This window comes from Epinephelus moara, chromosome 10 (assembly GCF_006386435.1).
Source record: "Epinephelus moara isolate mb chromosome 10, YSFRI_EMoa_1.0, whole genome shotgun sequence".
Taxonomy (NCBI): domain Eukaryota; kingdom Metazoa; phylum Chordata; class Actinopteri; order Perciformes; family Serranidae; genus Epinephelus; species Epinephelus moara.
The window spans coordinates 30,655,906-30,672,078 of record NC_065515.1 but is presented as its reverse complement, the minus strand read 5'-3'; the positions used below and the strand labels follow the sequence as shown (position 1 = coordinate 30,672,078).

Genomic DNA, 16,173 nt, shown 5'->3' with positions numbered 1-16,173 from the left:
TCCGACAACTGTCCGAGCAAGCGCAGTTTGCGATTTGAGTTTGTCAATGCTCGCGGAGCATTATGGGAGTTGTAGTTTTTTACATTTAAATGACAGAAACAAGCATGTGTGGGGCAATTTAACGTGCATATTCTGTAATAAATATATTACTGTACTTTTTGCTTGGTGAGAGAGAATAGATACGCCCATAGGCCTGCTGCAAACTAAATATCCAATGTTCATTGTATTGTATTTACAAAGAAATTCAAATGAAGTCATAATTAAGAACATAGGCCTACAATTTAAGAAGCTATGCTAATGCAGAAAGAGGTCTTGAAATGTGACAGTTGTCGGCAGGGTGTCACTTGTATACACAGTGAACCTCCTGGTGAGCATGCTGACAAATAAAAAAAGCTCTTTTGGAAAAATAACCTGCCATCTCAATTACAAAATGTTCATACTAAAAGATTGTAGACTCAGTAGATTTGAAACCTGCAAAAATTGATGCTTTGGCCACTTGGGGGAAGCAAAAATTAGGCTGTATCAACAGGAACTTTTTTGTAACACTCTAATACTTGTAACATAATAGATTCATACCAGTTTTTATATTGAAGTTCATGTCAAGACAAAACCTTACTAGCTTCTTCCTGAGACCTTTAACTGTATGTGAGTCTTCTCAGGTGTCACGGAGTTCTGCTGTCAACACCTGAGGATTTTTGGATTCACTTACCCACTAGCTTTTATTATTTAACAGAAAGCTAGTTAGTGTAATTGAAGTATTATTTTTTGTTACTGTTTCCAATGTAAAGAATACACTTATATAGTCAAAAAAACAACAACTATTAAGCTGCTAGTATTACTTGTAATGGTCCTCTGTGTTGACCTCTGGTGTTGACTGAATGAACATGCCCTCAGTCAAAGGTGCTCAGCAGATGGCGCCAACACACTGCATACGTGTGTTTGTGTGTGCTTGTGTACACGTATACAGTGTGTTTGTGTGAATGTGTCACGTAGAAGGAGGATGTAATTCAGTAAAGGATGTTTTTTTTTACGAGAAACTTATTGTGCATTTCTGGAAAGTCCAGAGATGACCAAGCAGCCTGACCTCTGACAGATTAAATACAGTAAGGTGTAAAACAATATACATGCAAAACAGCACAGAGCACAATAGTGCTTAAAAACACTAAGCACACTAAACAGGCTTTAGTGGTCTCCCCCAGAAGTGCGTATCTGGCAGTGAAGAGAGAACTTTGAAACATTATCACCATTTAAACTAATAAAGAAAAGGTGAATTTTTCTGATCTTTGGTTTTGTCTTTTGATGGCTTTTGGGATTTGGACTAATGATCTCAGTATATTTTAAGGTCTTGGCTATAAAACATTGAATATATTCTCATAACCATGGTGTCAATTTTGTCATTGAAGGGTTTTGAAATGACTGACCTTATCTTCATTGCCTTCAAAGCTTCATACTTAAAGTTATACACTTACACAGTAAATAATAAATTTATATGTGCCACGTGTGCATTATGAAATGTACGGATGGGCTATTAGCAGCAGACTATGTAAAAAATATGATATCAGGCAAAGCTTTTGGAAATACCTGAGATGTTCTTGAAGAGTGAATGTCTAAAAATTCATCAAGCATGTTTTTATGCTTTTTTGGGGGCTTTCTTTTGTTTGTTTAAATTGTACCGCAAATTTATAGTTTTAGTTATACTGATAAACTTTAATTGTCAGTTACTACCCTATATGTGGGTTTTAATTATTTCCACACTCTCAATTTCATTGTCATTTATCACTGCTTCCCTGGTGACATATGCCTGGTTGGTATTTAGGTCCTGTCTGGACTAGTTTTGACAAATACCTCAGTGGTTTATTGATTCATAACCAAGGTAAGACAAGCTGAGACAAAAGACTGATGGCACGAACACGTGAAGTGTTGAGGCAGAAGTTTGCTCCAGGCAGGAGAACTATTTTTATGACACTTGGCTGTCACGCCTCGATACCACGGATGTATACAGTAACCTATAGCAACATTGGTGTGCACACCTCATAATCTCTAAGTCAACCATGTTGGTTGTTGCCTGCACTTGTCGTAAGAGTGAAACCCAGAAGCACGGACACAGACAGTCTGAAGTCTGTGATGTTTGAGGTGGGTGTGATTCATGCTGACAAGTGTCTTACAGCATTGACAAACAGGTGACTTGTCACCCACAGTGTGACAAAAATTCAAAATGACATTTTTATCCATCCACCTCATCCCTGACATTAGTTCGTGTATCTAACTGTCCATTCATTAAGCAATCAGACTAGCGTGAGAAACACCAGTAAGACCAACCCAAAGGTGGACTGTGATGTGGGGGTGGTAGGTGCACTGTAATTTATTTTCTGCAGCGGTTTGTGTCTCATCCTCAAAGCCATGATTCTTATCTCTTCCATACTCCCTCATGTTATCTTTAACAGTTTGCTCACTCCTCCTTTGTAATAACATGATGAGTATTCTGTGTTGATGTAGTGGTTGCATTGTATCTCCTTCTACCCCCCCCCCCCAAAAATTGAAGTTGTTTATTTTTTCAAAATAAAAGTCTCATTTACGTCATTTACGTCATCACTTAATCATTGGAAAATAATGAGTCACGAGGGACTTACAAGCACCTAAACAAAATGACTTAGAATAGGTTTACATTTAGGATGACAGCCAGTGAGCACAGTTTGCAGTTATGTCATCTCACCCACATCCGCTGTCCATATTTGGTCACGGGGGCCATGCTCGCCTCAGAACAGCTCTCCGCTGCCGTGTCATGACATCACCTCAGTGAAATAGTTTTTTATGTGGGTGAACTAGAGCGTAGCAGCTGGGCTTTCCAAGAGTCCATACACAACAATCACAAAAGTCCTCCAATTAGGGAAGCAATGTAAACAAAAGGGGGAATCCAAACGTCAAAAATGGGGGTGGGATCAGGTGATCACTGCAGGGGTAAACACTGAGGTAAACATCATTTGGGGGGATTGATGAGTCAAATCATGCTCTGTGACCAGTCACAAGATGAAAGTTCACTGAGCTAAATGGAGTAAAACCTCAAACACCATCAAATCTGAAACACAATTTTCCTCAGCAAAGGTATCCTGATCCTGCTTCTTAAAGAGGCCTGTGCTTCAGTTACGTATATAGTCTGGAGAATGCTGAGACAAAATATGTCCTCTCACTTCTGAGTGCTTTAATATATATTCTGAGCTATAGATTAATCATTTTATATTAAAGTGAGTCTTCTCTCAACCCTTGCCTGGCCTCTGTTGCACTCACTGAACCCTGCTCACTGTTGGAAGAATGCCACACATATTGAATTGTACATATCTGTTGAGTGGGGCTGAAGCTTGAAGGCATTATGCCTCGGTAAAAGTTACTGTAGTGGACTTTGTGAGCCAGTGGGGACACACGTACACTGTCTGAATAGTCAAAATGAAGTATTTAAGCTAGCTGGCTGACACTCTTGTGTACTGTACAGTGCCATAGTCTAGGTCAGCAGCAACCAGTCTGACTGACATGTTTGGGCACCTCAGGAAAACCTCTCATTCCTAAGAAAGCTCCTGTGGGAGGTATCCAGAAGGTTTTTGATAAATCCGAGACACGCTACTGTGAGAAAAACGAGGTGTTACCAGCTAGAGGCTATGCAAGCCTTGGTGCTGTGGAAACACAGACACGTGTACATATCCTCAGAGAAATATGTGTTAGCGTGTCACAGTTCTTTAGCTCTTGCATTTTGAGTAATTAGAAATGAGGAGCTCCTTTGCAGGCAATATGACAGAGATTACTGGAACTTACTTAAGTGAAACCACATAAAAGCAGTCACGGTGGGATGTGTTTTGAGGTGCTTTGCAAATCTATACTGTAAATAACCTTATATTACTCAATTTAACAGCTGGATTGCAATGACTATAACATTTTCTGTCTTTGGACCTAAACAGGTGTGAATGCACCTAGTATACCACTACTACTAAAGCTATAACCTTAATCCTTTAACAGGATTGACCTGATTACCTTAGCATAGATCACTGCACTACGCATCATTAAATAACACTCTTTGATGCAGCCTTACATACTGCTATCTGATACTGTGACGATGTTATGCATGGTAGTGAGTCTGCATCATATTAATTTTAATTCAAATAAAGCAGAAAACCAACAGTTAAATAGCTACTGTCTGGACTGCCTAGCAAGATATGACTCGTCTAGTTTTATACAGACAAAGATGAACTGGCTCTATATTGATATTGATACTATTGAGACTTAAACATACAAGAATTTAAAATAGTCTACCTTCGGTGCAAAGTCAACGTTGGGGAATAACTCGTTACATGCAACAAAGTTACATAATTAAATTACAAAATAAATGTAATTGTAATCTGTTACAATTACTGAGAAAAAATATGCAATTAAATTACCGTTGCTAATCAAAATGTTGGTGATTATGAAGGGCTTACCTATGACTGTTCTTTTCTGGAAAAAGCAAGCTGCAAACCTCCAGGGCTGCAAAATGAAGCCAGTGCAGAAATAAAAAAAAACTGCAGCTCTTTGAATGACCAGTTGAGGCTGGCTCCAAAAACCAGTCAATCCTGATAGGTCCCCATGTTAAGATACCAGACTTTACAGCAGAAATAAACATGTTTACAGCCTGGTACAAAAATGATTTTGGTGTCTTTGGCTGATTTCTCCCTTCATGACACTTATATGGGGGTGATTTTTTCACAACCAACCTGTTTTTATCTTATTAAGACTTAAATTTACACGGGGTGTTGGCAGCGTAGTGGATAGTGCCACCGGCGCCCCATGTACAGAGGCGATGCCTCGCTGCGGCGGTCGCAGGCTCAACTCCGGCTTGCAACCATTTGCTGCATGTCACCCCCCGCTCTCTCTCTCACCCCATTTCACTCTGTCCTGTACATTAAAGGCAAAAGCCCAAAAAAATAATCTTTAATTAAAAAAAAAAAAAAAAGACTTAAATTTACGCATAGTTAAAGGCTGGCCACTTTGAATGACAGGCTGTCTGGTCTGCTGATAGTGTCCTCGGCTTCTCAGTTAGATCCCTCGCTCCTCCACAGCTCCAACCTCTCACCCAAATATTGTCACTCATATCTAGGACATAACATTCATGCTACTGCTTTGCAGCTTTTTGCCATGCAGGAATATAAAACAGTTCAGCAAAGCCGTTGAGTGCAAAATTTACGCACTTGTGTTTTTAGAACTTTTAAATTTTATTGCCCAGTTTTAAATAATCAAATGTAATTAGTTACATTACTATGATAAAGTATTTCATTAGTTACATTACTTATTATATTTCTAACAGGGTAATTAGTAATCTGTAAGGGGCCTCCCTAGTTAGAGCACTTGTTTTCCATTCCGAAGGGCCAGGGAACAATCCTGTTGGGGTCAACACCAGCAAAGGCATGCAGTCGCAAGAGGTTCCCACCACTGAATCAAACAGGATCAGATTAATCTGAGCCAAGTCCTCATCGTGGGCACATCTCAAGCCCATCGCAGATAGGAAGTTCCATGTGTAAAAGCAGATTCAATTAGTAATCTATAACCTATTACATATCAGAAGTAACCTTCCCAACACTGTCTTTGGTAGCAGTGGCTGTGTTTGTGTGATAATGTCTTTGATAGTTTCAGAAAAGTTATGAGGCAATGTGATTTAAAACAAAACAAATTGTGGGTTAGCATTGCAAAAGTATTAAATACCTTATCCGGCTTTTATATTGTGGTTTTGGCATGCCTGCAGCTCATTGGGGTCACAAGGGAGTCAAGCCTATCATGCAAGACCAACAGATGAGGTTATTTAACATGTGACAGCCTGCTTCAGCAGGAGAGGAGTCCTCTGCAGTTGTAAGTTTTTTTCCGCTTGGTACTTCTGCTCTGAGAACACTGAAGTAAAAAGACTTTTTGTTTTAAAAATTCCCGTGAAGAAATAGAAATGAAATTTGAGCTTAATAAGTTGTACGGCCCTTTTGGAAAAGCGTAAGGCAGTGGTCGTTAAAAGCAATCAGTGGAGCCTCATTTTTGGCTGAATCTCTTGGGATCATTTTACGATTATGGTGGTGACATAACAAAGCTTTGTAATGCTCTTTCTGTGAGAATGAATCACATTTAAAGCAATAGCTCAACTTTTTGGGAAATTTACTCTCTCGCCAAGAGTTAGAGGAGAAGATTGATAAACATGCAAGCAGCTGGTTAGGGAACAGCTACCCTGGCTCTGTCCCAAAGGTAAAAGAAATCCACCGACCAGCACTCCCTAGTTAACATGATAAATTGTTTCTTTAATTAGTCCAAAATCAAGTGTAAAAAGAAAAAGTTCTGATTACTTCTCGACTTTATAGCATCTTGCAGTAAATGTGAGGATGTAGTGTCATAAAGCAATAAAACCCAATGCAAAGTCTTACTATTTTATGTTATTTTATTTATTTATTTTTTCTTGACAACATGTATATGAGGCTATGATTCAACTTATTCCAGTACACAGTTTAAAATAGTAACCAAACCTTTCGCAGAATCATCAGTATCAGTGATGATACTGACCTTCATTGCTGAGTCATATCACACTAACCCAATACTCACGCCCCCCCTATTTTGTATATTCCGATGACTTTCTCCCACTTTCACAATATAAAATACACAGACATGGATGAACTCACTGATGATGCTTCACTGATGATGGTAAAATACCAGAGGCTCATAAATGTTTTTTCCAGACACAATATGCACCTCCCACCACAGCAAGGGTAGGTAATGTTGTCCTTGACAGATGGAAGACATCGTTTATACAAAAATGTTTCCACATCCAGAGTGCTTTGCCCTCTTAAGTATTAAGAGTTCCTGTTCTGTTTAGCCCTTTAAAGTTTCATTTAAATCTTGGCAAAAACACCACAGGGACCTGAAGTATTCACATGTTTAAATATTGTATCACATTCGAGGATGTCACTTTGTACAAATTCTCCATTTATAAATAACCCGTGTACAGATCAACCCAAGCAAATGCTACAAAACGTCTTTGAATTATTACATTTTTACAAGTACATACAGCATGTAATATTGTCTATCATTACAAAATAAAACATTGCAAGTATTTGAAATTACAGTAAGCTGGATTTGGCTTTTGTTTGGGTGGTGGTGAGGGGATTTGTGATAGATATATATATTTACAAACATATAATCGCTGTATTTTGTCACCGTGCTGTTACCCACACTTTGAGAGCATATCTGGGACATCAAAGTTTCTTCACCAACTGGATGTAAAATGTCTTCTTTAGGGAACAATCCGTAAACACTAGTGAGCTAGCGGAGATGTTTTTCTACTTGCCGTAGCCCAACAGAATATCTGTCTTTCATCGCTCTCTGTCCAGCCCTCCAATACAGCATCCTTTCTTCCTCATTAGCCAAACTCTTCGTTTACTCAACATCATGATCCTCTTCATCCTCCACACGAGGCAGCTCTCTTTCTGGCAGCAGGCCATAGCTGTTGAGGAAGGCCTCCACATCAGTGGCGAAGAACTCCTCAGTGAGGTGCTGCGTGCACGCCAGGAAGTTCCCAAGTAGTTCTCCTGCCTTGTACACCAGCAGCGTCGGCAAAACCTCATCCGAGAACCGCTCAGCAGCACCGGATGCGACAGCATCAATCCTGCAGAACTTTACAGTGGGGTACTCTGTGGCCAGGCAGTCAAGGCAGTTGTTGAGCTCTTCGCAACCTTTGACCCCAATCTTGTAGATGTGGACAACCACCACTGTGCTGTAATGCTCCTTCTCAATGACTTCCAGGAAGGCCTCTCCACTGTCCAGGTCATGCACACCATCAAACTTGGGCCCAAAGCTGAGTTTATCATGCATCTCCTGCATGCACCGCTTTCTGTATTTCTTTAGACATCCTTCATCCTCCTCCTTAAGCAGCTCATACTCTTGGACACTCATCTGAGAAATGATATCACAACAATAGTCAGAATATATATTGGCTACTGAATGATATAATGTGCAATATATAATGATTATTAGATGCATTCATTCATTCAAAGAGTTTTCTAAAGTAACTCCAACAGGCTCTCATCAGACTTGTTTTTTCTGTACATGCGACACTGGATATCCATTTCACAGATGTGAAAGCAAAGTTAAAGTCTGCCATCTCTGCTGTGGCCACTTTAGCCGTACCTTGCGGTTAAGGTTTGCTCTGGCGTCATCTTTAGGCTTGCTCGGGGATGACATTTGTCTCAGTAGCTCTTTCTTTGCAGGTGGCAAGTTTTCCTGGTCCATACTTTCCAACTTGAACCTCCTCCAGTCATTGATGACTCCCTTTGGACCTATAGAGAATGCAGTAAGTATTTTGTGTTCACTTATTGAAAGGTAAAGAGTGAGTGTAACTCCGGCTAGCCATCTCTCTGTTTTAAATCATGACGTAAAGCTCACTTTTACCTGAGAGCCTTTTCTTAAATTGTAATCCTGTCTTGGTTTTAAATTTGTACACTTCTCATTATTCAGCTGATTTAACTTTTGTTTTAATTTTAAGTTCTTCATTTATTTAGTTTAACTTTAAAGCACTTTGTGACTTTATTAGAAAGGTGCTATAAAACTAAAGATATTATTATTACTATTGTATGTCTATAATTATCTAGTTATAGTAAAGGCTGATAGAAGCAAGAAAAAAAGGAAAACAGAGAAATACATTTTTGGGGGCAGACACATTTCAAAGGTAGTCAGTCAAGAGTAACTTGGTTGTGGTTTCATTAAGAAGCATTCACTTTAGGCTACTAGCAATGCACAAATAATTAATAAATAATGGCTGGTTTATTCCTTTTGTAAAATGACAATGTGCAGCTATGACTCATTGATAGGTATTGTGTCCTGTTTAAATTTGGGGATTAATGCTTCATCTCCACCTTCTACGAAGTGTCCCTAATTGCACCACTATTGCGTAACATAAAGAAGATTAGTGTGCCGGTTATACTGCCAAAGCTTTACAGATCTGTGCTCTGCTTTTTCTTTGGGCTTAAATTGCTCTGTCATCAAAGCTTTTGCTATACTGTTTATTTGTAATGAAGACTTCTTAAGACTTAAATTCATGGCACAAGCACAAAGGAAGTTGAAAAAGTATTTATTTACTGCATTACGTTTGAAAAAACTGTTTTTACTTACCTGTGTGGGTTGCGGTCTCTTCCAAATCAACCACTTTGTCAGACATTCTTTTGGTTAGGTACCTGTAAGATAAAACATTGAGAATCAAACTGAGTTAAATGAGGTAAGGATGTGGTTAATGGATGCATGTTGGTAGGCTTTCGATGTTTGACTGAATGTATTTTACTCTTCTGAAGTGTTAATGGCCTGTAGCACTTGTTTGTTCACATTGCTCTCAGTAAGATATTTACATGGCTGCAGAATTAAAATCTTTGCACTGTGACAGAGCTACTGGATACAAAAGAAGTCCCATGATATTCAATTAAATAAATGCAGTCTAAGTGGATTACTGATCTGCAACAGATCCCTGTTAGCCCTCAGGGCGAGACTTAGCTAGCTGCTGATTTAAGATGGAACAGATGGAATTAAAAACAGCTAAAAACACAAACGGCAAGCAAAAACAAAATCATCAAACAACGAAAACAATGATGTAATAATTTAATGATATTATGTGTGTTTATATAACACAACCGATGCATTCTGAAAGAAGGAAAACAGAAACAAATGAATCACTATAGATATATTCTTTCAGGTTCCTTACTATAATGTGGGATTTCATGTGTCTGTTTATCATTAATAGAAAATGTAAATGTAAATCTATAGACAGCGTTTCGACCAGTAGATGTGTGTGTGGTGTGGCGTGTGTAGAGTCAATATCTTATTGGATAAAATGGCTTCAGTGTTTTAATTAGTGTGCTTGTCCTTCCTGCGTGCAGTCATGATGCTGATCTTTGCTGATGGTCTTTGTGGCCACCTTTTTAACCCCCAAATCCAGTGTAATCAAGTTGAGATCTGTCCTGATTAGCTCTAGCATGAGCAAATGAAGTCACCTAGAAGTGTTTCCATGCTGTATGTGTGTGAGCAAGAGATACACAGTAAACTCAGTAAACAGCTGACTCTCAGTTCGACACAGACCCATGACTAAAGTCAGTACCAAAAGAAGGAAACTTTTGTTCTCATTTTGTGCAGAAACCTTTACTTTAAAATACACAAAAAACAAAAACAGAACTGATAAAGCCTCTCTATGTGATATAAGATATAAATGGCAAATTATGTACATTAAAACTACAGATAGGCCGTAAAGTTTGTCTCTAATGTATGCAAAAACACGACTGAATAACTTCTCTCCTATTTCATCTATTCAAAACTAAACTTCTCATGTCAATACATTTCAAACGTTTTTTTTTTTTAGCTGAGTTCTCTATTATCTTCCAAAAAATAAGACGGATATACATCAATATCAATAGATTTTTTTCCTACCTCCCACAGTCACAGTGAAGTCCTTCCTTGGTATCAGTATCTAACGACACACTCTTCACTTGATCACTTCACAGACCTATCTGTTGCTGGATAGTGTGTGTTTCTGTGTGCATGCGTGCGTCTTTCCCAGCCAATGAGCTTGGTCTAATGGAGATTTCAAAAAAAGACCGTATAGACCAAACAGAAATAGAGCATAGATCCTAAGAGGATTTCACTTCAGGAATTAGAAGCCTCTACTTGATACAGGCCCAACTACACACAACGAAGAGAGGGAGGGAGATAAAGAGGAAAAGAGAGGGAGAGAGACACAACACTTCTCTTTCCAAGATTCTGAGTTTCTTTTTTTTTCTTTTTTTACAAGAAAAAGAAACTAATAAATAATAATGCTTGATGAGACAGCCGATAACAGTGTATACTACTCTATTCAGCAGCAGTACACAAGATCTGTTGTGTTGCATTTCATTGTAAACAGCACATTAGGAGTTAATAATAACAGAGGCACTCTATCTCTGAGATGGACTCTCTGATAGAGTGATCTTGTCTGGAATTCAAAGTTCCTCCAGGCATAGAGCTTCACATGAAAATAAACACATGATGGGAAAAACACAAAACACTGCTAGCTATGGGTGGGAGATGTGTAGTGACGCTTTATCATGTGCTTCTTGATCATTTTCAGAAAACACACAGTAGCTTCTTCTCTTTTCTTTTATATTTTCCCACAAGTACGTTTGAAGTTAGGAAAAGACATTTTTTAATACTTCACGAAATTGCTTTTTTGTGAATAGAAAAGTATAGTATTTCTACAAAGACGGATAAGGTAAAGTAGAAGCATCTGTGCATAACTTCGAGACACTAAAAATATCAAGCGCAAACAGTCCTGTTGCTAGAATAAAATGTTTATTCAAACTACAGATGTGTCACATTTGTACCTTTCATACATATAATATATCAACATCACTAATGTGACGTTTCTGATTAGACACACATGAGCTCAGTTTCTCATCAGGAGGAGATCTGGTCGATGCCATGAAACCTAGGTGGGACGGCTGCCAAGCAGCAGACAGCAGCAGATCACAGCTTGAGACCAACAGACAACAAAGCGGGTGTTTTTTAACATGTCAGGACATTTCCAGATCTGTTAGTTGCAAGCAAAACAGAGAATTTTTTAATGAAGCATTTCAAGCTCTGTTTTTGGTGACCAAACTGGGTATTTTAAGCCATAACATGATATTTTCCTCACTCTTAGTTAATGTTTTTTGTGCCTAAACCACGCATTAACCACAGCATTGTCACAACGTAAAATCGATCATATCCATGGTTTGTAGAAACGTACACTGCCAACATTTGGCGATTGGACTGAACATAACATATATTATATGGTTAGGCACTTATAGTGAGTTCTTCAAGTTATGGAAAAATTAAAGGTAAAAAAAAATGAAGCCTGGCTTCTATTAAAAATCATCTATTCTTTATGTGATTGATTGATTTGATTGAGATGTTTTACTTAAAGGTCCAGCGTGTTGGATTTAGTGGCATCTAGCAGTGAGGTTGTAGAACTGAAACTTTTCCCATATTCCGTTTGCCCAAGCGTTTAGAAGAACTAGTGTGACCAATGGGAAAATGTTAACAGCCCTATTGAGACCCAGCCTTTGGTTTGTCTGCTCTGCTTTAGAGACAACATGGCGGACCCTTTTGAAGAACACTGGCTCTGTCTGTAGACATAAACGACTCATTTTAAGGTAACAAAAAAACACAATGATTCTTATTTTCATGTCAATATAAACTAATAAAAACATATTTAGGAATTTTATATTCTATTTCGGCCAATAGCTGCCCCTAAATCCTACAAACTGGACCTTTAAGTCACTTAAACATTAATATTCCAATGTAAAAACGCTCAATTTCAAGTAGAAGATCTGCATTAAAATCTTTTTGAAGTACAGAAGTATTATCAGCAAAATATACTCAAAGTATCAAAGATAAAAATACCCATATTGGCAAATGTCCCCTTTCAGAGTGTTAATAGTGTAATAAATGTATGATTGGAATACTACTACTGATTATTTGATGTGTGTGCAGCATTTATAATGTTGATCATCTGTTTTACATGTAAAACTTGCAGTGTTATTATAATTGTCAAATAAATGTGGTGGAGTAAGTAATCCATTATTCCAATCACCACAAACACCCATAAAGGAGTGTATTGTCTAATGATATATAAAGGTCTCTGTGACACCTCTGTGTAGTAATATGTTCATGGAGTCTGTGAGACAGACAACCAGCATAGCTTTGACTCTCCCCTGAGATGATATTCACAGTGCATACTCTTCAGTTTCACCTTAGAACAACATTCACCCCATAAATTTGAGACTTTTTTTTTTCAAAAGCTGCTGTATGAAAAGAAATTCCTCGGTCACTCCTCATTCATTGTATTTTCCCACATGCCTTATTGTTAGCTTTTATTTAGCCGAGTGCTGAATCACTGCAGTGCAAATACAACGGTAAATACTCTCCACGCCCACACGAAATTTTCTGGGACAGCTCATGCAACCGTGTTTGACTTCTGTCCTCAGTCTCTGTGGCTGCATCCTGTATTTATTGGCTTAAAGGATTACCAGACTTTTTTATTTGGCCACACTGAGCATGCAAGTCAGGTGGGGTTTCATTCTTTAGTGAGCATGGGTTGCTTAAAATGGAATTCAGCTGATTATTTAGCACCTTCTGTTCTAAAAATGTCTGTCAGCAACTGCATAGAGTCCAATATTAGCCTCGCTATACATAACTGAGCTCACTTGATCATATGTTCAAACAGCCAATGTATTTGTTAAGTCACATGTCATGGTATGTGCAGACCAACAGCAATACCAACATTTTGCCCAGAGCAATGTCTCCTTAAAAGAAGCCTTGCATAGGAGATATGTTTCAGTGTTTCTGTGAGTATGGAGGATAGTGTATCCATTCAGAGTTTCTCTGTTACATGACCATGGATCACTGGGTTAGTTCTCTTGGCTGGACAAAAGGCTGAAACTAAATCAGCTCTCTTACACCTTTGTTAAAGCTAGAGGTCAGCCTTGTGCTGTTGTGATGCAGGTCTGGAATGATTTTGCTATTCTGCAAAGAGTTTCAGAAAACTTTTTAAGCTGATGATCTTTTACACAATGGACCTAAATAGATGCAGATTAGCTGACTTATCAGCTCATCCACTACAGACTGTAATAATTTTAATGACATTTAGTGTTTCCCACATAGCTAGTTTTAGTCTACACATCCAATTAAACATACCATTTTTACTCCCATAGATTTAATCCTTTTAATACATCATAGTAAGTAGATTTATTTCCCTCGCTTGAATACACCACGGTTTGCAAACAAAATGATTTAATTATTTTCTTAAATCTCCCCATGTGTACTTCTGGACTTAAATATACCACATCAACTCATTTAACTACTTTAACTTAAACTTGTCTGTGTTGTGCCTCAAATATACAAATTAATGTTTGTTACATATTCTACAGTAAAACAAATCTCACTGTCTTTCAATTTCAGTTTCACTAGATTTTTCTAAATACTTTTATTATCAAAATTTCAAAGTTTCAAGTCCCAGTGAGATTACAAAATCTCGCTCTCAAGGGAGCCCAAAAAAAACCCCATGCAAACATCAAAACACATAAAAAACCCCACACAGTATCACAATACATAAATATATATAAGAAAACAAAGAAAAGCATTCAGTTCCTTATGATTCTTGACTGACCAACAGACTGCAGATGTGCAAAATATGTGAAATTGGACAAAAGAAATGTTGAACTCAAAGACCTCCTTATTCCCTTTTTCTTTATGACTCACCAACACCAGTGCGTCTCTGTTTGGTTTATAAATATGCCTTTACGTCTACCAGCATGTCGCCTCCACGCAGGGGCTGGAGAGTACAGAGACAATAAACTCAAAAAACCATGGTAACCAATGTAAATATCACACAGCAGTTATGCCTACACAGAGGGATTGGCAGTTGGGCTGATTGGTGAAAAGATATACGGGAACGGGAGAAATTTACTGTAAATGAGGTGTGTGTGTGTGAGTAGCTCTGCATGTGTGCGTCAACTCAGCTTCCCTTATAAGTACTTGGAAGGACAGATTCTCTTATATGAACCATACACGCCATGACGTCTTTGTATGTCGGGCGAAGGGGTATAGAGTTACCTCATTTCATAAAGCCTGCAATTACAGCCACTCACTGCTTCCTTTACATACATGCTGAGCTCTGTGAATGTTCTTTCTCCCTTTTCAGCTTTGAGTCACATAATGTGAATCTCCGGGGCTGCTGATGGATTTCAGATCTTTAGTCTCACTCACATGTTATACTACAGGTAGAGTAGGAGTGCCCTTTTTCCTCATACTGATCAGGTGAGTCAGTCATGTGTGCATACCATAGATGAGGTGATGGTTTTGGAGGCGGCTAAATTAGGCAATGGCTTTCCCCGCCGAGGCTATTAATCACTGACTTAGTAATGCTAACAGGAGGAAATCACAGGTGGCCTGTTCATACCAGTCTTATCAGGCACAAGCCAGTGAGGCACAATGTCCTTTTGTTATTGATGTGGCAGTTTCAGTTCATGTTAGATCATAATAGATCATTAATAGATGGATTTCTAACGAAAAGTACTTTCTTTATACACCTGTTATGGATTGATTGCAACTGTCAGTGTGAAGGATGCTGAAAAACAAAAGAGGATACCACTGTCATTTCTTATAACATTAAACTTCTGGAGTAGCCTATTTGTTTTGGCATTCACCCCTGACAAATAATAAGTAATCTCTTTACAATTCTTTTAAATGCAGCTATTAAACATTTACCAATAGTTGCCCTTTTGTTGACCCCTTTCTTTCCCTTGGTCTTAGACACACACAAACACACACACACACACACACACACACACACACACACACACACCTTTCCATAATCAAAGACAGACATGCCAGATGATGAGTTTTTACTTGATCTTTTGGTCTGTGAAAGGAAAACTTTTACAGTTCTGTAATTTTCCTCTGGCCGGGCTCAGACCACAAAGTGGTTTTCCTTCTGACATTTTAATCACCCTTATGAGCAGGAATTGAGAGTCTTCCAATGTTGTGACAGCAGGAGGCTATTACATTGTTTTGAGCAGAGCTTTGAAAGTCCTGCCTTGCTTTATTTGAGGCCCATAGCCAACACATTTCTGCTGCTCTGACTCAGGTGTTTTATATCCAGTTCAGTGAGGATGACATTACAAACTGGCAGTGAAGGAGACTTCACACAGTCCCTCACTGAGGCACCTGGAGTTTGAGGTGACTGTCAGGTTATGTTTTCTGTCCAATCCGGAGGCCACGGATGGTGTAATGACCAGTAGATTCCTGTCTGAAGGCATGAAGAGCTACTTTCGCAATGTGTCTTCAACAAATTTTCCCGAAACCACACCCACTTCCTGCAGCCAGGTGAAAATGGGTTCTCCCCATTCACCACCTACACAAATTCTTTTCCTCTCAGTACACGCATTTCTCCGTTTAATACATTTAATCAGTTGGATGCTGCCAGTATTGTTTCCTTCCCTTTCGCCTCCTCTCAGTAGGCCCTCACGAGCGTGTGGCGTGGCATACTTGGCAGCTTCTTTGATCTTCCTTAATTAATGCTGAACTTATTAAAGGGTCAGTTAAAAAAAGAAAAGAAAAAAGGTTTATTTG

At 38.6% G+C, this 16,173-nt stretch overlaps 1 protein-coding gene across 1 annotated transcript; it reads right to left on the bottom strand.

Moving 5' to 3' along the window:
- Positions 1-6,426: 6,426 nt before the first annotated feature.
- On the bottom strand, positions 6,427-10,588 carry pdcb (phosducin b). The gene is made up of 4 exons (XM_050054452.1): positions 10,456-10,588; positions 9,157-9,218; positions 8,176-8,324; positions 6,427-7,941 (listed from the first exon to the last, which is right to left on the bottom strand). Exons 2-4 carry the CDS (start codon positions 9,200-9,202, stop codon positions 7,426-7,428), a joined length of 711 nt encoding a protein of 236 aa, XP_049910409.1. The 5' UTR covers positions 9,203-9,218; positions 10,456-10,588; the 3' UTR covers positions 6,427-7,425.
- Between the last annotated feature and the right edge of the window lie 5,585 nt (positions 10,589-16,173).

Bases quoted from the DNA above. Each gene is read 5' to 3' on its own strand.
- pdcb (XM_050054452.1), bottom strand. From the start codon at position 9,202: ATGTCTGACAAAGTGGTTGATTTGGAAGAGACCGCAACCCACACAG. The intron at 8,325-9,156 runs GTAAGTAAAAAC...CATTCTCTATAG, and splicing joins AGAGACCGCAACCCACACAG to GTCCAAAGGGAGTCATCAAT. The intron at 7,942-8,175 runs GTACGGCTAAAG...ATCATTTCTCAG, and splicing joins GAGCAAACCTTAACCGCAAG to ATGAGTGTCCAAGAGTATGA.